At 35.4% G+C, this 23,947-nt stretch overlaps 1 protein-coding gene across 5 annotated transcripts in view; it reads left to right on the top strand.

Annotated features, from left to right (window-relative positions):
* ADGRB3 (adhesion G protein-coupled receptor B3) overlaps positions 1-23,947 on the top strand; it is a 714,356-nt gene that overhangs the window by 355,151 nt on the left and 335,258 nt on the right. For all 5 annotated transcript variants that reach the window (XM_077903497.1, XM_077903496.1, XM_077903499.1 and 2 more), the window contains 2 exons: positions 4,159-4,227; positions 7,477-7,585. In XM_077903497.1, the coding sequence (XP_077759623.1) occupies positions 4,159-4,227; positions 7,477-7,585 (178 nt within the window). The remainder of the gene's footprint in view (positions 1-4,158; positions 4,228-7,476; positions 7,586-23,947) is intronic.

The raw sequence follows: 23,947 nt of genomic DNA, 5'->3' as shown, positions 1-23,947 counted from the left end.
CCATCATGATTCCTTAAAGACTATCATGATCCCTTACAACTTTTAGTTCTACATTATTAAATCTATTCCTTAGGGCTTATCTTTGTCTCTCAGTGCCCAAACATCTTGCTGATGGGTTAAGAGGAAGAGCTCAGCTCTTTCCTGGAGCTCGGATATCTCAAATCACTAGCTTAATCTACAGCTCTGTTCCCACAAGGAATTCAGTAAAAGCTAAATGTTCAGATATTCTTTAGTATATTTATAGAAAATTTTATATAGTATGTGAGAAATTTATCAAGCAGAAGCCAGTAAGATGTAAAACAAATAATTAAAAAAAAATTAAAAAAAAATAAAAAATAAAACAAATAATTAGTTACCAGTTCGCATAAAATAGAGTGGCCTTTTAGTCTCATATGGCTAAATGTAGCAGAAACACTTATGGCTTTTCTTTATAACATTTACTACACGGAATCTCATAATACTTCCTACAAAGAATAAGTGAAGAGTCATACCCTCTGACCTTTGTGTCCAACGAATGTTTTTGCAATGCCTCTCACCTAATGGGTATCCAATAATAACCACATTGAAAACCCTCCCGGCAGAGTACATTTCTTAGGAAGGACAATTGTCTCCTCAACAAATGACAGGTTCTGAAGTTAGTGGTGAATAAGCTCTGTGCTCTACATACTGCTTAGAGAGGAAGAGGCAATAAAAGAGGAAGGAGAGTGAACCCCTGGCTGTGAAAGTCTATAGCAGCATTATAGGCACATATTCACCATAATGTGACCATAAATACAAATCATGCCACCAGTCATAAAAAAGATAATATGAAGGGAATAAAATCATAAAGCCACCATATATTGAGCACTTACCACGTGTCAGATACTGTGCTAAGAATTAGCCCTAAGCTTCACAATGGCTCTGGTAGGCAGCCATTATCTATCATTTCTATCTTACGGGTTAGAGAAGGAAGGCATAGGTGAGTAACGTTAGCCTAGAACCACACAGTTAATGAATATTGGGGAAATTTTAAACCAGGTCTGCCCTGTTCCAGTGCTAAACTCAGACTTGACCAAGGATATAATTTTTCAGAACAGTCTAGATCACAGAAATCAGGACTGATAAAAACAAAAAACAAAAGCCTCTAGACAGTTGCAACTCAGGGGCTGACATAAGTGACCTGACCCATAAGTCATCAAAAGAGAGATACTACCTGAATTAGCAGAGTTCCTGAAGAACTCTAGGGAGCAGTGCATCTGCTGCCATGGAAGTTGGTTCATACTTTCCTCAAAAATTCAATCAAGTGGCCTAAAATGTTATATGTCCCCTTCTCAAAAAAATACTACTCTGTTTGATTCTACTCTGTTCTCAGTCTGATCTTTGAGCAAATGTCAAAGTGAATTGGTACAGGGATGAGAGCAGGGTCAGCTTAAAGAATGGGGTTTGAGTTTTATTCGAGAGTCTGCTGTGTAGTGGCTGTGTGACTTCATTATTTCCTTTAAGTTAGAACTCTATTAAATACCTGCCAAGGACAAGGCATTGTGTGTACTGAGGATATGCTGATGAATAAGGAAGACAGTCTCCCCATAAGTGCTGCCCTCCCCCTCACTGGATTTTCAGCCTTAGCTCACTGTGGCCTGCATGGTCTTAGAGCAGATCATTCCCACTCCAATCCACAGGGACAAGGAAGAACTTTAATCTGTACTACTTCCCAACCCTGGTTTAGTAAAGTCTGACTTATTGCCTTGGAAGGTGATACAAGAACATTTCTTATACTCTCTGCTTAGTTGAATGTATATTTTAGTAATTTATGTTTTTTGTATATGCCCATTGGCAATTTAAGGAGAAAAATTGAACTCTGAATGTATCATTTTGATCAAGGAATTGTGTGTGCTCTCTGGCCGTCATGTATAGCGCAGAGTCACTGACCCACTATTGGTAAAACATGCTTTGTGAAATGTTTTCTCAGAAACAGAGATGCATTTGCACAAATTGCTTCTCATTCTCTTGGTGTCTCTCGTTAGTGGCGGCATGCATTTGTATGAAAGCTGGCAGGGGTTAGGATGCAGACCGTGGTCATGGACCTCAGCACAGCTAACTGGCATGTAGGAGGATGAAATCTGCAACTTTTGCCTCATTAACACCATGTCCCCTACTGAGTTAACCAGCCATAGGCAATTGGAGAACTCTGAAGGTTAATTCTTTCTGCCCATAGGTAGAATTACAGCTCAATGGACTAAGCCCTTAAAATGTTATCACTCCAACCAGGAAATTTTAAGTGGAAAAAATGGCTGGTAATACGAAAAGGTTAAACCAACTGAAAACAGGTCTAAAAAGGACTTGCAGTTTTTTTCAAGAGTTGCAGAAAATATTCTGTGACTTTTGCAAAGGCTGTGACTTGAAACATGTTTCAACCATGTGATTACCAGGAATTATGAAAATAAATAGTACAAATAGGGCAATTAAATATAGATATTCACAGCTTCAAAACACAAGAGAAGAGAAAATGGAGGAGCTTTGTTTTTCTTCACCCAGGTGACTTTCTTTGGGATTTGAATAAAGATCCTTTTTTTTAATTATTAAAGATTTTATTTATTTATTCATGAGAGACACAGAGAGGCAGAGATATAGGCAGCGGGAGAAGTAGGCTCCCTGTGGGGAACCTGATGTGGGACTTAATCCCAGGATCATGACCTGAGCCAAAGGCAGACGCTCAACCACTGAGCCACCCAGATGCCCCAAATAAGACCTTTTTTTGAAAAGCTAGATAGGGAGGAAGGCTGATGAGTCTAAAAAAATTGTGATTATTTTTCCCTCAGGGAGCTCCTGTCCTGAGCTGATGTATCAGTAGGAGGCAGTGCTCCTGGTACATTACTTACAAACCAAGCAGAAGAGATGGGCTTTGAGGACACAACCAAAGGACCCCTGTCCATGTAGCTTAAGATAAATGCCATGGCTTCACTTTGCACTTCCCAGGTCACCTGTGACCCCCAGTCACTATTAGTTTTCAACAGGCACTCTGGTCTCTTCTCCTGGCTCCTGCGTTTTGAAGACACAGTATAGTATGGGAGGACAAGAAGGTCTCTGTCTGGTAAAGACCCCTCGTGTGTGAAATGGGAGGTTGCATGGATGAACAGAACTGAGTGTCTTCCCTGTGTAGGTGGGAAAGGAAACATGAGTGCCCAAACACACCTATTTGCACAGAAAGGGAAAACCAAACACTAAAGCCAATAGGTCTTGAGCAGTTAGGCCATAAGGATGAGGATGAGGATTTGGCACTTGAATAGGGACATGCTACTATGTCTATTCATCCCTCTCCATTTTGGCTGGCTGGCAAAAGACAGAATAAAGAATAATTATTTGAGGGGCACCTGGGTGGTTCAGTGGGTTAAGCATCTGTCTTCATCTCAGGTCATGACCCAGAGTACTGGGATCCAGCCCCACATTGGGCTCCCTCCCTCAGTGGGGAGTCTGCTTCCCCCTCTGCCCCTGATCCTGCTCATGCTCTCCTGCTCACCTTCTTTCTCATATAAATAAATAAAATATTAAAAAAAGAATAATTATTTGAAATAGCTAGGATTTATTGAGCGCTTACCATGTGCTTTATGTCAGGTACTTGGAAAAGCCCATGTCATCTTTGCAATAGGTAGTTGGAAAAGTTAAAGAAAAATAATAGCCAGGAAGTACAGACCCAGGATCCAACTGAGGAAGTCTGTCACATGCCGCATCCTTACCCACAGTCTATGTCTTCACTACAGTGTTCTTCAGAACAGCAGTGTAACTGGCAATCATGGTTCATAATTAACTGGATAACTTGTAATTAGACATATACAAGGGATTTTCAGTATTCAAGGAAGAAAACTTATTTGTAAGGAATAATTATAAGATAGTGTAACAGAACACAATATAGAGACTATAATGAAACCTATAATTGTAAGCAAACATAAGTATTTTACCTATTCTGATGTTTTCTGAGGTATATATGTGAAGGTATAGAGAAATCCCAGAAGTATGGTGCTGAGAGAGGGCCCTCAGATATCTTCTAGAGTAATATTTTAGGGTCAGAAAGCAATATGGCAAACTGTTTATACCATTACCACACAATCAGTTCAAATGAATGTTATTGTAAAGTATATCCCCTCATGTAACATTAAGTCTTTTATCTAATTTAATTTGCAGAACTTCTTTCAAATAGTTAGCAACCTTCTAGATGAAGAAAACAAGGAAAAATGGGAGGATGCACAACAGGTAAGATTGGAGCTGCTTCAATACTTAAAATGAAATTGGCTAAGTAAGGCTTAAAAAATCTGTGAAAAATTAATGGCTTACTGTTTCAAGAACATAAAAGGAGACTTTGAAAAGTCATCCTAGATTATGTTATACTAATTTTAGAGAAAATAAGTGATCTCTTTTATCCTCACGATCAGTGGACTGAAAGATATTATAAATGTGAAAAAAACTAAACAGGTTTAAGTAATTCATAACTTTGAGGTATCAATGTATAGTAACTATATGCCTTACCAACCAGTTTTCTTTCCTGCCTACAGACTATGGGAGAAACAACAAATCCAAAAGCACATATTACAAACCTAACTGTGGGGTGATAACAAGTAAAATCATTTGCATTTACTACCACACTATGTATAATCTGGATCACATATGCAGATGTGCATTTGGATTCAAAGCCAAGAGTTGTAAAAATGAGTTCTCATAAGAAAATTTGAATTCTGCTTTTTTTTCTCTTTCTGGTCTACATGATCAGTATAGCAGGTGCCCTTGTTGATTTAATTATTGTTTTAAAATACCTTTCACTGCAATTTGTGCTATACTGACATAAGTATGGTTAATAACACTTTTTTTTTAATTACAGAAAAAGAGGGTTAACGTCTAAGAAAGGGAGAATAAGCATGCTTTTAAAAATCCTGTGGAAATTTAATTTAACTGTGTATTAAAATTCTTTAAGTTTTCTACTTGACCATTGCTAATTCCAGGAGAACAATGCAATCTTGAAAATAAGAATATTTTCTGAGGTTTAAATGAACTATCTGTCCCTTTTCCCCTTATAATCATGTTCTCGGCCTTCAGGAGCAAAGCATGCCCTTTATTCCTGTTATGCTGGAGATCTAAAAATAGTCCAGTGTGGATCTACCTCATTATAAGGTACAAATTCTGTGCTTCTGGCCATAGCAAGAAAAAAAGATCACTCCTTAGTGTAAGACCCTAAATCTATCTTTTTCTGCTAGCTTGAATTATATATTTGTCCTTGGCTTTTTTCTAGAGGAGAGCCTCATTCATTCACTGTAAGGAAATTGTGTCTTTCCCTAGAATACAGCTGCAGAGGCTAAGTACATCTTTCCAGAATGCAGGAGACTATTAATTATGGATATATTTAGAACAAATGTATAATACTCTTTTTAAAACAAGACTGTAGTTCATCAGATGGTATTATTTACTGTGAGGTCCCAACTTGAATGAACAGTGAGTAGTGGTACAACTTATTGTCAATGGAAAATCCTGAATCCCTAATCCATCTATTTATTTGTGATTTTGATTTAGCTATATTCTTATCTTTTAAATATTTTTCAGTACTGATAGTCCTTAATAGCTTTTTAAAGATAACTACTTGGATATAAATAAAGATGACTACTCAAAGTTAAAAAAATAAACAACTATTTTGTAGCTTTTACTAAAAGATTTTGTTATAAATGCAGCCACATGGTAAATGAGTCTCCCAGTTTGTGGCAGAAAGGGTGAATTCCATTTGCCACACAGAGTTCATCTTAAATTCACCTGGCAATGGGGTGACCAGTTGTTAGTTAACTGGCTTTATTTAAAAAAAAAAAGTGATTTCTATCTTCATGAAGGTAGTTCTGCGACTTAGAGCAAGGTGCCTGCTGAAGTTAGCACTCCTCCCATAGAAAATGAGAGATCAAGGCCCTGTTCCCCTTGTTATTACCTCTTTCTCTCTCTGAAAGGCATCCCTGGGTCTTTAAGCTGGGGAGAGTCTACTTAGCTTTTTAAAAAGATTTACATACATTGCGCAGAGACAGAGAAAGAACAATTACTAGCTTTCAAAAGTAAATGCTTTAAGAAAAAGGGTAAAGGATGTGGGGCTGGGAGAGGGAGTCTCTCATTTTCAGCAGAGAGAATTAAGCCTCTTATTTTTAATTTGTATTTACCCTTGCACGACACATACTCATATACACCTACACAAAAACAGTAGAAAAAAATACAGCAGTAGCAGAAAGCTTGGAGCTGTTGGAAATTTCATGCAGATTTTTGGAATGGTGATGATGAACTCTCAGAATTCATATCTAATGACTGGAAACTAGGTAAGAAATAACATCTCTCCCCAAATTTTCCTCAAATTAAAAAATTTACAGGTATCCATGCCACACATCTCTGAATATAATAGCCATTATTCATGTCTTCAAATTTATGTAACTATATTATGCATTCTCAGGGTCTTAATTTTAGCAGGGCACAGCCACAATCTTCTGTAAACTTGACACATTGCACCTGCTGTCTGCCCTGCCCAACGTGTCTCCCTCTTATTCTGGTTCCCTTCCAGCTCTGATTGTGTACTTTTCTGCTGATGAGACTGTCTCTTCCCCTATGCACTAGCCTTTGTAAAGATAAAGCCACTACAATTGTAATCTACTTAATTTTTAAATGGCTACAAGGGGCAGTAGGGCTGAATAGCTAAAAGAAATGAACCTAACTTCAAAAGACTTTCTGCTTTAATGTAGTTATATAATGCAGGCTGACTTTAGAAGCATTATAGGTTACACATAGCAACACTCATATGACCTTCTAAATGGCCTTCACTTCCCACACACTATGAACTATAGCCAATATCAGGTTGTCTTTAAGCAAAAACTCCTCCGTTTGCAGTGTGTGAGGTGGCATGGTGTTGGATCTGCTGTGTATATGTACATGTGAAGCACCCACACCAGAGCTATTGTCATGATCCTGAAATTGTTGCTAAAAGTATTATTCATTCAATAGCTATTACAGTTATAAAAGTAAAAGTTTCTCCTAAGATACAAAAGTTACTTTGTGGTGAACTTAATAGTTTGTAAATATCTTCATGATGACAATTAATGTGGTTTTATTTTCCAGTGGCCATTATATAGGTAAGTAAAAATGATAAAAAGCCCCCAAATTTCAGTATTTGTACTGTTATTTAAGTGAGGGAAGGATCCTATAAAAAGTAAAGATGGGCAATTTCAAGTATACAATCTGTTAGATATTTTTAGTTTCCTTAAATTTATGGAGGATTAATCACTCCAGCATTTCACCTTCAGAGTTCTTGCTGTATGACACCTGGTATCATTCTCAACTGTTGGTTCAAAGATACAACTGCTGCCAGTTGCAGAAATGTCTTCACAGAAATCTGAGCTCATTTGTGACCTCATTATGTAGTTTTTGTTATTCCAGTTATATATTCTATCATATAGGCTTTTCATTCCTTCTAATTTTTGCTTGTTTTTGTAGATTTATCCTGGCTCAATAGAGTTAATGCAGGTGATTGAAGATTTTATACACATTGTTGGAATAGGGATGATGGACTTTCAGAATTCATACTTAATGACTGGAAATGTAGGTAAGAAATGGGATTTTTTTCCTCCAAATCATACTGAATTAAAAAAAAATTGCAAGTATTTTCGCCATACATTTCTAAGTGTAATAGTCATTGCTCGTCCTCAAGAATATGTAAGTAATGTATTATGAATAATTCATGTCTGATTTTTAAATAGGCCCAATCATATATACATTACACACACACAAACACACACACACATACATGCATTTGTATGGATTCCTAGTGTTTATCTCCCCTACGTCTGCACATGTATATGTAAAGGAGAATATGCACTGCTTTTTCCATTTGCCAAATGTTCATTGCTATCTGACCTAATGTTGAAAATATGTAATATATATCTTTGTGTGTTTTTTTAAATGAGTCTTCATGTTCCATATATTATTCATGAGGATGCCAAGTTAGTTTCTGGGTAGGTGTCCCAAAGATGTGCTGAATCAGCATAGGTTGTAGAATGTTTCAGAATAGCTGTAAGGGTCATGGTCATGGTGCTATTGCTGCTGGTACAGTTTTCCTGAGTAACTTCCAGAGCACAGTGGATTCCTCTGAGCCCTCTGTGGTGGATTCTGTATTGTCAGAGCACATAAAGTGAAGACTATGTCTATTATATTTCTTCCTTTAGTTGGCTTTAAAGCTCTCTCTAATATGGAGGAATTATACAGAGAAGCAAAACCTACACACACTTTAACGGTGCCACAATCACATTGAGCCAACAGCAGCAATGTTAACCAAATGGCAGATTACTCTTTGTAGTAAAAAAACATGGCAAGAGCAAAGAAATAGTCTCCTTAAATATTGATATATTGAGTTGATATAGATTTTTTTAATATTTAAAAAAATAAATTTATTCATTCATGAGAGACAGAGAGAAAGAGAGAGAGAGAGAGAGAGAGGCAGAAACATAGGCAGAGGGAGAAGCAGGCTCCATGCAGGGAGCCCGATGTGGGACTTGATCCTGGGACTCCAGGATCATGCCCTGGGCCCAAGGCAGGTGCTAAACTGATGAGCCACTCAAGGATCCCCGTGAGTTATAGATTTACAGTTTCTCATTTCTTTAAAAGTTTCTTCTCAAATGTTGCTGTGATTCAAGTTTTCTGTCATTTGTCATGCCTGAGTAGTCTTCCCCTGAAGACCACTGAACTATAGAGAAACATGGCTTGCCTCAGTATGTTTAAGCTTTAATTTCTGGATCAGCAAGAAACCTAACTTGGTGGAGTGTTTGACTAGAGGCATTCAACTAGTACAGAACACACAAACATGGGATATATGGGATATACGACAGATATAGATATAGATAAATGATTAAGACTTCTGCTGGTTCACTTTATGCTTGACTTCTTCTGAAGGTATTCGAGTACTAAAGGAGCTCATGTGATTGATCCTAAGATATCTTCCATCAGAATGACCTCAAATTGCAATGGGTAATACCTAATTGCTGATAATATTCTTTAGTTGAGGAAGATCTATGCAGTGCAGTTCTTAAATGGGGGCATTTCCATGCCACTCTACTATCTTCATGCAGCATAAGGCCTTCCAGTTAGATTTATGTTTTAATCCACCTTCTGAGGAAGTTTGAAGGCCCAGACTTTCCCTTTGAGTGGGTGTTTAGCAGCTTGTGCTGGTTCAGAAATGGAGTGTACTGTCTCTTGCTCTAAGCAATGAGTGATGAGAAGAAAAGGTGACCAAAAATAGTATCTTTGTCAAAGAATAAACTCAGAAATCAGAGAAAATCCAAATTAAATGTCCATTCTAAAAAATGGCTAGGCAAAGAGAAGTAAGATCAACTCTGTAGAAAAAGGGATAGTATATTGGGCTATGCATTTTCCAGCTCAGGGAAGGAAGAACCTAGAGAGATCCTTGGGATGCTGGTTATTCAAGCTGGAACAACTCTCTGAAGGGCTTTATGACTTCTATGGTGAGGAGGACCCACGAAGGCTGCTGTGCCAGATTAGTCCATTCACAAAATAATTTACAAGGAAGACTAAGGGGAAAACACACAGAGGTATTGTTTCTTTGATTCTTTTTTGTAAATGTTAACATCTAATTCTAAAAGCCATTGCTAATCAAAAGTACCAGATTGAAGGGTGCCCAGGTGGCACAGTCAGTTGAATGTCCAACTCCTGGTTTCTGCTCACGTCTTGATCTCAGGGTTGTGAGATTGAGCCCCACGTCTGTCTCCATGTTCAGCACTGAGTCTGCTTAAGGCTCTCTCTCCCTCTCCCTCTGCCCTCCCCCCCCCCATTCTCTCTCTCTCTCTCTCATAAATAAATAATGAAAAAATCTTTTTAAAAAAGTATCATATTGATACATGGCATTTATTCAGTTTAGAAAAAAACTGTAAAAAAAGAAATGTCAATCTCAGAGTCTAGTAAACTTAAATTTAGATTTAAGTACATTGTTTGAATAACAGTAATAAAATCCTCTATAGTCTAGTATAATTTACTACGAAAATCCCATAAATTATGAACATTTATTACTCTTTATCTTTCTTTTGACTTACTAAAATTACGTATTTGAAAACTTCGTGCATTTTTTGCATTAAGATTCTGTTTTCTAGGTTTGCCTACTTCCTTTATCATCGCTAAACTTTAAAAAGTATATTAGATATAGTAACTCAAGGCAATTTAGTGCTGCAAATAAAGCCAGTATTGTCTATACTGTTTTCAGTCTTGTGTAAAGACAGTGTGATTTGGCCTTCTGATCACTTATTTATAAATAATTTTGTTTTTTAAAGAGGTTATATTCTGTGAATAAATATCCCAAACATTATTATACAACCTAAAAGAGATTTTATTTATTGTTGATTTCCTTCTAATACTAGCCCAGAGACTGACTTACAGTTTAATGTCTAGAAGTAGATTAGGTTATTCTCGATAATATTTTGGACTTTTCCAAAGTATATCAATATATTAGGTTCTCTAGAGAAACAGAACCAATAAGACATAAGTAGATATATAGGAAGAGATTTATTTTGGAATATTGGCTCATGAAATTATGGAAGCTGAGAAGACCCACCATCTGTTGTATGTAAGCTAGCGTCCAGGAAAGCTGATCAAGTAGTTCCCAGTCTAAACCTGAAGGCCTGAGAACCAGAAGCACCAATGTCTGAGGGCAGGAGATGAATGCCCCAGCTCAAGGAGAGAGCAAATGTGCCCTTTGCCTTTGTGTTTTATTTGGCTCTCAGATCATGCCCACTTGCATCAGTGAGGGAGATCTTCTTTACTTAGTTTAACTGATTCATGGGCTAATGTCTTCCAGTAATATCCTCATAGATACACTCTGAAATAATGTTTTACCAGTTATCTGGGCAACCCTTAGCCTAGTCAAATTGACACATGTAATTAATCATCATAATCTACTGGTATCAAATTAGATAATATAAATAATAATTACTATTCATATTCTTCGTATTATACAATTTGGTGCTAGTGTATATAAAACATTATATTGTTTTAGCTGATATTTCCAAAGTTTTTGGACAAGGACACACACAGAATAGTTTATAGTAGCAAATTGTGAAATATGTGAGTTGTCATTCATTTGTCTTACATTCTTTGTCCAAATATTAATTAACCAACATTAAGCTCATTATACTAAGCATACACACACACACACAGACATATGCATGCATGTGCACATGTGTGCTCATGTATGCCCATGTAAACACACATATGCACACAGTTTATGAATAATAAGTAGAGACTAGGTAACTAAAGAAAGCTTGCTTATTCTTTATACTCATTTTCTTCAGGGAGTGTTGGATTAAGACTACTTAAAGAACCACAAGAGGTCATCATGTCTTTTAGTAGATTAATTTTTTTTTTCCCACAAAGCCTGTATGCATTACCACCTCACTTTTCTGGGATACAGTTGATAGCCAAAAATAAATATTATAAAGACCATAAAGTGTAATAAGAATCTCAGAACCTTACTGATAGACTATTTTATTTCAACTTTAAATATGGTTTCAGGATTTCTGTTTTTTGGTTCCTGGTTTAGATAGAATGAGTTGGAAGCAGAGATAGTGCTGTAAAAAACACACATATAGCAAATATAATAGCTGAAATGCTGAAACAATAGGGACAAAGCTGTACTGAAAGAATATAGCAGAGTATGGAGCCCATTCTGTAGGAACAACCAACTCATGGCTAACCTTTGAGAACATTAATTCTAAGACTTAAGATCACAATTTATATCTAAAAATCATGGCCTTGGGATCCCTGGGTGGCGCAGCGGTTTAGCGCCTACCTTTGGCCCAGGGTGTGATCCTGGAGACCTGGGATCGAATCCCACGTCGGGCTCCCGGTGCATGGAGCCTGCTTCTCCCTCTGCCTATGTCTCTGCCTCTCTCTCTCTCTCTCTCTGTGACTATCATAAATAAATAATTTTTTAAAAAAATTTAAAAAATTAAAATAAAAAAATAAAAATCATGGCCTTTATTCCTCAAGATAAAAGTGCCTATAATTTGATTAAGATGACAAGAAAATAAGTGACATATCTTAGAAAGATTTTCTTCAAGTAAATTGAATGAAAAGTTTTGAAGTATCTTTTTTCTAAAAAATGCCCCTACCTGTATCAGCTTCTGATAAATGAAATGTTATTATATGCTAAAAAAATCTGTTCATGTTTTGGTATAATTGCATGCATGTTCATTTTTGGAGGGGGAGGGTCCATAGCTTTGATCAGTTTCTCAAAAGACTTATGGTCTTAAAAAGTTAATGCAAAGCTTGAAAAAAAATATTCTATGAACAAAGATGTTAAACAAGCTAATGCATTTATAAAATGATTGAACTTAAATAGAATACTTATTTTTCATATTCACATATAAATATGACATTCAAAATAGACACATGATAATTATAATAAATGAAAGTTAATGAGCACTTACTAAAAACTAAACACTAAGTAGCTTATATAATTACTGAATAAATGAATGAACATGAAAAATTGATATGGTACAGAGAGATTCCAATTTGCAGTATGTCTCAGTTTATTGCAAAATTGCATTCTAAATGTTCTAAATATAAAATAAATAAATAAATAAATGTTCTAAATATGCTGAGTAGGTTAAGTGGTTTTTGTCTTAGTACAATATGTGAATTTTTCAATGTATTTTTAAAAATATTATTTTTATCAATTAGGTCAGGGAGACTATAAATATTATTTAATATGAGTTAAAGTTGTTTTTCTTCAACAAGAATATTCTTTGAAGAGTTGTTTAAACTTACTTTCTGTTCTTTCTCTGTGAACATTTTCTCTTCAATCCCTTGCAGCCCAGTGTTTTCCTCATCACTTCTCTGAAACTCTTCCTAGAAAAGCTTTCTGGAACCTCCCGACTGTCAAATTAAATCTCCTCCCATATTTCAACCTTCATGTCCCTTGTGTCTTGCTAACCATTCTCTCTTTCTTGAAACTGTTCATTCTTTTACCATTTTAATATTTATTACAGTATAAAGTAGAATCAAAGGATAACAATTAGACTCATGATTCAAAAATATTTAGATTTTTTTGGAGGCAATAACATAAAGCAAGGAAAGTGAGACACTGAAAGGGAAAAAAAAAAAAAAAAACATTATTTGAGAACCAGTGATTTGCCATTCAAAGACAGACTAGAATGTATGAGATCTTACATGACGAGAGCCATGAGGCATGTGCATGGATTTCCATTGTTCTAAGGATTTGTCTAAACCTTTAACAGAATGTTTTATAGTTTTTATTATGGTTTTAGCCATCAATTTTCCACTGTAATTTCAAGTAGCATTTATATTTACTTTATTTATTGGTAAGAATAGACCTTTAGAATTTAAGTATTTTAGTTTCAGACTTATAACTTGAATTGTATTCATCAAACTGAATTCAAGGAAGATAATGATGTTTTATGTGTTGCTAGCCCACTGACTCTGTTCAGTTAAAATCAAAGAAAATTATCTCTTCCTATAAGCAAAACCTTTCCTGTTATTCAAGTCATTAAAATAAATGACTAATCTTCTCTACAAGAGGATATTGTGGACATAAAAGAATTATATAAGTAGGGGTGCCTGGGTGGCTCAGTGACTGAGTGTCTGACTTTGGCTCAAGTCATGATCCCAGGATCCTGAAATCGAGTACTGTATTGGGCTCCCCATAGGGAGCCTACTCCTCCCTCTGCCTGTGTCTCTCTGCCTCTCTCTCTGTGTCTCTCATAAAATAAATAAATAAATAAATAAATAAATAAATAAATAAATAAATAAAATCTTATTTAAAAAAATAATTATATAAGTAAATAAAATACACTTTGGTGTGTATCATATAAACCAAATGTACAGAGATTCCTTACAAGAGATGTTGTTCTGTGGTTAGGATCTAGAAAACTTCTCAAAGAAGGAAACATTTAGTGTAAATTTCGAGGGATGACTGAATTGTTGACAGTTCAATATGAAGAGAATGAGTGGCAAGGAGATGGTTACACTCCAGAACAGTCTTTTAACAAAAACAGTATAGAGTTGTCAAAGTTGAGATTGTGTTTAGCAGATAAGTGGTTTATTTTGATAAAAACGTGTATGTGCAGAAGTAAAGAAAAATGAAATAAAATTGGAGAAGTATGCTGAGGCATGGTGTCGGATGGTTCTGAATTCTGAAGACAATAGGGAGTTACCAAATCTTGACCTGATGAGAGCCGTCCTTGGTAAGATTTTATATTAGAGCAGAAATAGAATTTTTTTTTAATTGAGAAAGATTTAAACATGGAAACTGGAAGGCCTTTTACAATCCATGGAAATAAGGAAGATTTGAATTAGTGGTAGTAAGAATAGAAACCAAATCATGGCTATGAATTTGAGATCTGAGGTAGAAATGATAATATTTCATAACTTAGGGTATCAGAAAGAAAGTATTAATTATGATTATATTTATTCAACAAACATTTAAGAGTGTTTCTCACATATTAATGTTTCGATGCAAGTGTAACCCTTAAGTGAAAAAATGAAGTGTAGTCTTGGGCTTTAGTAGAGAAGTCAAATTTATCATATATATTTGATAATCAACTGCGTAAAAGTGATATCTGAAGTCATAAAAGGTTTCTTTTTTTCAACTACCAGGACAGTAATAAGAAAGAAAAGATGTAAGATGATGTCCTTACTAAAAAGAAAAAAATTGTAAATACATGTGATAATGGATGTTAACTAGACTTATCATAGTGATCCTTTCATAATATACAAATATCAAATAATTATATTATATACCTGAAACTAATATAATGTTTTATGTCAATTATATATGAATTAAAATTCTGTATATATGTCTATGGAGAGATCTCTAGGTACAGCAAAAAACTAGATTAATGTATTTTGTGTTTAAATAAAATTTAGATGTTATACTAGATGAAGGTTTATATGTTACAGAATAAAAATCAATGCTGAGGGGGAAAAACAAAACATAAAAACATGGCAGATGTCAGAGTCAGAATAGTTGGAGGTAGTAGGTATAAAGAATCCCAGAACAGGGCAGAATAAGATCAGTGATGTGTAATTAGTAGAAGAGAGAGAATATTTCAAAATGAATACTTTGGCTAATATCAATTGCTAATAAAGATTAGGTTACTAAGAATTAAGAAAAATTTTATGTGACTGCTGATGATATAACTTAAAAGTTCTCCAGGAAAAGTGCAGACACAATGAACAGGATCTAAATTTCTGAACTCTTTAGCTGCTTTCAATGGATTACATCCTTGGCTTTTTGATGCAATTATCTCCAAGGATTTAGTTGGCATAAATGAATGTTGATACACCCCTAACTACTGTCTCATAACTATTCCTTAGGAACTATTCAAAGTTGACAATATCAGATAAGAAGGTAATATTTTTAAACTAATAATATTTCAAAATACAGAATATTACAGTTATTAACTGTAAGGAATTTTTTTTTAATTTTTATTTATTTATGATAGTCACAGAGAGAGAGAGAGAGAGAGAGAGAGAGAGGCAGAGACACAGGCAGAGGGAGAAGCAGGCTCCATGCACCGGGAGCCTGATGTGGGATTCGATCCCGGGTCTCCAGGATCGCGCCCTGGGCCAAAGGCAGGCGCTAAACCGCTGCGCCACCCAGAGATCCCTAACTGTAAGGAATTTTATTTTTTTTCTTTGAATGCCAAGTGTCTTCTGTACTTTCTTTTATTATCATCATAGCCTTTGCATCAAGATACATAGCAATGATAGCAGGTTTCTTTTTAAAGCTTAGTATTAAATATTAAATATCTTTCCCCATTTTAATTTTACATTACTCTGCCAAGAAAAAAAAAATTAAAAATCAAGTTACTTGAAGCCTGGACACACTTCCATGATTAGCCGGGCTATGTAAAAGTTGGTGGCTTTGTTCTTCCTGCTGTAAAAGCAGATCCGGGCCCAAGAAAGATGGGACCAGGTTCTAATTGTTTTTGAAAAGTGTGCTACAAAAATGGATGGCCTGTTATAAGCCAGGTTACAAAGTAAGGATGGGGGTAAGGGAGGAATATTTTTCTCCAGAAACAGAATTTCTGAAGAGTCTCAGTTGTAAGGAATTTTAAAAGTTGTCCTTATGTATAAACCCTAAGAGATATGATTCTGGAAAGTATAGTTTCAGTTCTTCTCCAGTAATCCAGTAAGGCCAGTGTCTTGAAAACATTAAAGTTGAGATATTTTTCTTTGCCAAGCTAAATATCACTGTCTATTTTGGTTTAGAAATAGGAAACACTAGGCTTTTCAGAATGAACATTCATACTTGATATTTTTCTGAAATTGAATCCAAATTCAATCTGAAGAATGACATAATACAATTTTGACATCTCTTTTCTCTCCACAATGCTGTCTCATCAACATCACATCTATGTTATTTCTTACACCTACTGATAAATTTAATCATTTCTTTGGTAGAATATCTTGTTCTTCGATTGAGAAACCAACCTTCAATCTGATGATGTAATTATAAAATAAAGTGGCTTCTCTTTTCGAGGCTTATCTTCTTTCCATCATTGCTTACTTTTGTGGTTCATATATCCCATCTCTAGCTTTCTTTCTTTAAAAATCAGACACTTGTAGTCACTTGACACCAACCTTGAGGAATACACAATTTATCATCTTTTTTTGTTTATCTGTAGCACCTGACGTTGGTTCAGTCTGCTAGACTTGAGTCGGGAAGTGTCAGATTCTTCTTCCTCTTAATGGCTCACTACTGCTCTTTCTTGCTAGACACGTGAAGCAAGTGGTGTGTCCTTATGTAGATCACAAATGAAAAACTAAAAATACCTGTTTGTTCCTCGTTTTTGTTTTCTTTCCTTTTCTTTTTTTTTCTTCTTTTCCTTTCTGTTCTTTTCTTTTTAAACAAGTACTATCTTGAGAAAATAAATAGTTTAAACGTAGTTTTAAACTATGAGTTGGGATGGTATGCAGCACTATGAGTTATTTGATTACTTCTCATTGAATAGAAGGTATCTGATAGTATTTCCTAGGATCTGCTATTTCAAATGACAGGGCACTGGAAGGAGGGAGAAGCCCTGGAGAGGTTATTGACAAAGGCTATCTTAGACCCCTCTAGTGGCAAGCAAGACATACTACTCAGGGGCTCTCTTCCACTCAACTGAGACCTCTATTTTAGGGGTTCCTTAGTGTCATTATAATAGATTGATAATGATATATGGATTTTTTTGCTTTAAAAGGATTTAGACATTTATTCAATAAATACGTGGCATTCTATAAATATGTGCTATTCTATGTTCTGAGAATTTCTCAGGGAACAAATCTGACAACACTCTTGCTCTCATGGAACTTATGTTTTGTAGCAGACAGACATCAAACAAGTACCATCTAACATGTCCAGGGGTTATAAGAGATATGAAAAGAAATAAAGCAATCCATCATGGTAAGGGGGTAGACAATGAAGAGGAAACTGTCATTTTAGGCTGGATAGTCATGGAAGACTTCTAATCAAAGTAGTGATACTTGAATATGGACCTGAAAGCCTTGAGAGCATGAGGCACAGTGATAAGTGGGGACAGAATAATTCAAGCAGAAAGAAAGATAAGTGCAAGAGTCATAAGGCATCCTTCTGCCTGATATAGTAGAGGCACTAAAGGAGGTGAAGATGGAGTAGTTGAGGGTGGTGTGGAGTTGAGGGGGTGGGAGAAGAAATGAAGTCAGAAAGGGAAGAGGGAGCCAGCCTGTGGAAGGCATATGACTATAGGTCTGAAGGAGATGCAAAACCATTGAAAGATGTAAGGGTAGAAACATGACTTAATCTGATTAAGTCCTAATCTAATAATTCTTGCTCTTTCTTTCTCAAATAAATAAATCTTAAAAAAATAAAAGTTACTAAGACAGAAGGTTTATTTATTTATTTATTTATTTATTTATTTATTTATGATATAGAGAGAGAGCTCCAAAGTCAGGGCAGGGATGTGGAAACAGAGATAGACAAAGAGAGAATCACACGCAGGTTCCACACTCAGCTCAGAGGCTGATGCAGGGCTCAGTCCCACAATCCTGAGGTTATGACTGGAGCTGAAATGAAGAGTCCAACACTCAACCAACTGAGCAGGTGCCCCATAACAGATCATATCTTAAAATCTCTCATTGCAAGAAAAAAAATTGTAACTAAATGTAGTGATAAATATTAATGTTTTGTATCATCATTTCCTAATATATACAAATATCAAATCATTATGTTATACACCTAAAACTAATACAATGTTATATCTCAATGACATCTTAATAAAAATTTTAGAAAGAATAAGGAAAGAAAAAAAATAAATAAAATAAGACAGGCTTGCTTTGGAACCTAAACTTTAGAGACATTTAAATGTTTGCCAAAGTAGGTTTTTGACTTTTCTTTAGAGGATACAGATTTAGACATAAAACTGTCTTATTTTTGTAGTTGAGTTCTTGGAAATGTACTGGAGACATTTTCTTGAGTCCTCTATTCTTTTCACATCCTGTTTTAACCATTAGTAAACTCTGTAAGATCAAGCTTTAAAATGTCTCCAGGTCTGACCTCTTCTCACTCTTACCACTGGCATCTGGTCTAAACCAATGAGCTTTCACATCTGGACCAATAAGAATTATCATATCACTATATGCCTGTATCCCTCAGCCTACATCCTACATGGTTCCCCTTTTTTAAAGACTTTATTTGTTTATTTATTTGAAAGAGAGAGCACAGAGGTAGAGCAGGAGGGAGAAGCAGAGGGAGAGAGAAGCAGGCTCCCTGCTGAGCAGAGAGTCTGATGTGGGACCTGACCTCAGGACCCTGAGATCATGACCTGAGCTAAAAGCAGGCACTTAATTGACTGAGCCACCAAGGTGCCCCTCTCAGTAACTTTTAAATATATAATACAGTATTAGTAACTATAGTCACAGCAGTTTTTGTTTTATATATTCTTGTTTCTGAGTCCAGGAGACAGCATTGCTCCACAGTATAAGCAATTTTATACTGTGAAGCCATCAGCCTTCTGTCATCATTCCACCATCTGAATTCCTGGGCAAAAGCTAGAATGAAATCACTCCTTAAAATGACTTTTTAAAGCTCTAACTCAGATTGAGCTTCTAGTTATCAGATGAAATGAATTCTACTTTGCCTATCATTTTAATGTTCCTTCTTCTATTTATCAAGTCATGGAAGCTCAAGAATGGAAAAATGTTTAGGGGTCAACCAATTCCAGCCATAAACTGGTCAGCTCTATTCTACTTAAACTATTTTGTAGTTTCTTTTTAAACAGAAGTATGTTTTTAATAAAAAAATACATTAAAGTACCTAAGTTGGAAATGTCTCTGCAAAGCACCTTTATCTCTATAGCTTAAGATATGTTATCTGAAGTCGTACTAGTATCATGGTTATAACTTGGACCGTAAGCAGAAAATATATATCATATTACAGTGTTTCAAATAATCAGTGCCATGTTCCTTTAGAGGGTACTGAAGTGAAAATAGTTACATAATATTTTTAGGCTTATCTAATCTATTTTATACAGCCTATTCGAGACACAATTATTCATGTAGTCATTAAATAATGATTCTTGTCCTAAAAAACTCAAACGAGAAAGCATCATTAATAGCCATTATTTCTCATTTCAAGTAACCCAGATGCCTTAAACTTTTCCTCCATTATTCCTGTATTATGCCATTTCCTAGCTCTTATTCTAACTACTTCTCTGCTGTGAATTTCTCATTTGGTCTCCAGATCTTTAACAGCATTTGCTTCTTATCCCAGTTTAAATATAGTTAAGAATAGAGTCTACATTTTGCTGTGTTAGAAGGCCTTTTATCTTACTTCCTTACATATACATTATTTGAGTGTACATTGTAATGAAAATTCCCTAGTGTCGGACAGTGGCTATTATTCTAAGGAACTCTTTTCAGAAGTACCATTTGAGTACAACATATAGGAAAATGTCTTTGTTTTTTTTTTTTTCTTTTACTTGTCATGCTTTCAAAAAAAATAATTTGGTAAGGTATCCCTTATATTAATTATACAGCATTTCCCAAATTAACACTTTCCCAAATATTCAAGATACTACTTACTCCTAATAACCTTGCTTCCATGGTGTTAAGGTCACTCACACAATTTGTCCTACATCAGTGCTTCCCATTCAGAGTCAATGCATTTTTATCCCTTTGCATCTTAGTAATTGAAAGTTAAAGATTTGTTTCATTATCTTGTTCAGCCAACCACACTCTAACCTACTTCTATTATATAAAGAACTTCACTGTAGTTTTAATATGACTCTGGGGAAATCTTACTCATGTATTCTGTATTTTTACGTCAAGGTAAAATGACCCCTGACCTTTATTTTCTTTTGTAGTGGTATTTTTCATATATATCTACTTTATTATGAGTTTTGAAATTGTTTTCTGGCCAATTACACATTTTTAAAGAATATTTGATTATCTTTAAGGAAACTTTTATAACATTTCTTAGCCAATGAAAATTTTGTGAACTTGTTACTCGTTCAGTCTCTGTTCCTTCAATAGCTGTCTAGTGGAGAATGGATAAAGACCAAATCTTCAGCTTTAAAGCCTATTATTTGTTTTGAATTTTATATTTACTGGGAAAATGAACGTGGTCTGAAGAAAACTAATGAGGTCACAGGACTTTCATTTAGAAATGTACAACATAGAATACACAGTAATGCTCAGCAACACTGGGACAGGAATGGGAAAATGCAGAGGAAACATTGACCCCTCCCTAGCTATGTATACCTATAAGAAAGAGTTCAAAGCCTAAAGGACAAAATGCATGTAACATAGATGGTGAAGATAGATGCTTTGGTGGTACATCTTGGTGTATTATTGGACATGGCTTGTGAAAGCTGTTCTGAATCAAGAAACACAATTTCAAAACTTCAAAATTTCTAATGAAAATATAGACAGAATTCATGTCTTTTTTTTCACATGTTGACACATAAATCTAATAACAAACATTTTGGGGTTGAGTTTTCTGTAATTATTCTCTATGAAGAACAGGGATTGTTTTTTGTTTGTTTTTTTAAGATTGTATTTATTTATTTTTAGAGAGAGAGAGCAGCTGGGAGGAGTAGAGGGAGAGGGAGAATCCCAAGCAGAGTCCATGCTGAGCTTGGAGCCTGATGGGGTGCTCAATCTCAACTGAGACACCCAGGTGCCCCAAAGAACACAAGCTTTTGCAAAAAAGTTGCTCATGCCTTCTGTGCCCTATTGAAGCTATGAAAAGAAGTTTTGCATAAAGGGATCAGTGTTTTGCCTCCATTCAAGAGATCCTGAAGAGGAAGAGGATTCCAACTAGGAAAAGGCTTTTAGAGATGGGATTAGAATAAGGGCCAAGTGACTTCCTGGTTCTCTGGAGACGTTGTATCTAAAACATGTTGGAATGATAGATCTTCCCCAGTGTGCCTACATTCTTCTGTTAGAGGTTAATTCCTTCAGGATCTGGTAGACACTTACAGGCCAGAATAGAAACATAAAATCTAAAGCCAATTGAAAACAAAATTTGAATGTTATAAAATAATACCTCTGGTCTCTGTTGGTTTATACAATAAAGATGTGAAATTACTAAAATTAGCATTCTGTATGCCATCTTTCCAGTTTTGCTATAAAGTGAATTAGAAGGAGGTTGCTGTGAGTTTGTGTGAATATGAAAAACAATTCCATTTTAACTGTCTCTATAGCAATAATTGCTTTTCTCTATGGCAATGGTGGTCTGCCTCTGTAATAATAAGTGAAGAGAAAAGAGACACTGATTCCTTTTTAACAAATTTTAATTTTTTTCTCCTTTTATGGCTTCACCTTTTAAAAACTCTTAATTTATTTGGTTATACCAGAATTCAATGCTAAGTTATTCCTCTTTTCCATTGCTTCTTTTGCCAAATTCCAATTAAATAAGTTTTCCTCTGAATTTGACAACTGAAAAATATGACTCAGATTAAAGACTGGTGCTCTTATGTAAATGCTAACAGGGATGCCATTTTGCATCTAGGAAAGCATGTTGACTTTGGAGCTAGATTTAGCTGCAAACCTTGACTATACCACAACAAGCTGAGCTTCTACAGTTATTTCATTTCTAAATCTGTCAGTTGGCTCCTTTCTAAAGTATAGATAATAATGTCTTCCTTAAATTATAAATATATATAATTCTCCTTGTTGGTGGGTTTTTATCTGGTTTTGGAACTAAGGTGATGAAGGCCTCATAAAATGAGTTTGGAAGTATTCTGTCCCTTTCTATCTTTCAAAACTATTTTAGTAGAATAGGTATTGTTTCTTTTTTAAACGTTTGATAGAATTCCCCTGGGAAGCCATCTGGCCCTGGACTTTTGTGTCTTGGGAGGTTTTTGATGACTGCTTCAATTTCCTCCCTGGTTATTGGCCTGTTCAGGTTTTCTGTTTCTTCCTGTTCCAGTTTTGGTAGTTTGTGGTTTTCCAGAAATGCGTCCATTTCTTCTAGATTGCCTAATTTATTGGCGTATTGCTGCTCATAATATGTTTTTAAAATCTTTTGTATTTCCTTGGTATTGGTTGTGATCTCTCCTTTTTCATTCATGATTTTATTAATTTGAGTCTTTTCTCTTTTGTTTTTATTAAGACTGGCTAATGGTTTATCTAATTAATTATTTCAAAGAACCAACTCCTGGTTTTGTTGATCTGTTCTACAGTTCTTCTTGTCTCTATTTCATTCAGTTCTGCTTGAATCTTTATTAACTCTCTTCTACTGCTTGTTGTAGGTTTTATTTGCTGTTCTTTCTCCAGTTCCTTTTGGTGAGAGGTTAGCATGTGTATTTGATTTTTTTCCAAATTTTTGAGGGATGCTTGTGTTGCAATGTATTTCCCTCTTAGGACTCCTTCTGCTGTATTCCCAAAGATTTTGAATGGTTGTATCTTCCTTTTTATTAGTTTCCATGAATTTTTTAAATTCTTCTCTAATTTCCTGGTTGACCCATTCATTTTTTAGCAGTATCTCCAAGTGTTTGAGTTTCTTCCAAATTTCTTCTTGTGATTGAGTTCAAGTTTCAAACCATTATGGTCTGAAAATATGCAGGGGGCAATCCCAATATTTTGGTATCAGTTAAGACCTGATTTGTGACCCAGTATATGGTCTATTCTGGAGAAAGTTCCATGTGCACTTGAGAAGAATGTGTATTCAGTTGCATTTGGATGCAAAGTTCTGTAAATATCTGTGAAATCCATCTGGTCCAGTGTATCATTTAAAGCACTTGTTTCTTTCTTTCTTTTTTTTTTTTTTTTTTAAGATTTTATTTATTTATTCATGAGAGACACAGAGAGAGAGAAGTGCAGAAACACAGGCAGAGAGAGAGCAGGCTCCATGCAGGGAGCCCGATGTGGACTTGATCCTGGGTCTCCAGGATCACACCCTGGGCCAAAAGTGGGGCTTAACCACTGAGCCACAGGGGCCACCCAAAGCTCTTGTTTCTTTGGAAATGTTGTGCTTAGAAAATCTGTCATTTGCAAAAAGTGCCATGTTGAAGTCTCCTACTATTAGTGTATTATTATCAAAGTATCTCTTTGGTTATTAACTGATTGATATACTTGGCAGCTCCCACATTAGGGGCATAAATATTCATGATTGTTAGGTCTTCTTGTTGGATAGACCCTTTAAGTATGATATAGTGTCCCTCTTCATCTCTTATTATGGTCTTTGGGATAAACTTTATCTGATATGATGATTGCTACCCCAGCTTTCTTTTGAGGACCATTTGAATGGTAAATGGTTCTTCAAACGTTCATCTTCAGACTGTAGGTGTCCTTAGGTCTAAAATGAGTCTCTTGTAGACAGCAAATAGATGGGTCTTGCTTTTTTATCCAGTCTGAAACCCTGCGTCTTTTGATGGGATCATTTAGCCCATTCACGTTCAGAGTTACTATTGAAAGATAT

The sequence above is a fragment of the Canis aureus genome, chromosome 7 (genome assembly GCF_053574225.1).
Source record: "Canis aureus isolate CA01 chromosome 7, VMU_Caureus_v.1.0, whole genome shotgun sequence".
Classification (NCBI taxonomy): domain Eukaryota; kingdom Metazoa; phylum Chordata; class Mammalia; order Carnivora; family Canidae; genus Canis; species Canis aureus.
The sequence above is the reverse complement of the archived record's forward strand: the minus strand, read 5'-3'. Positions and strand labels throughout refer to the sequence as shown.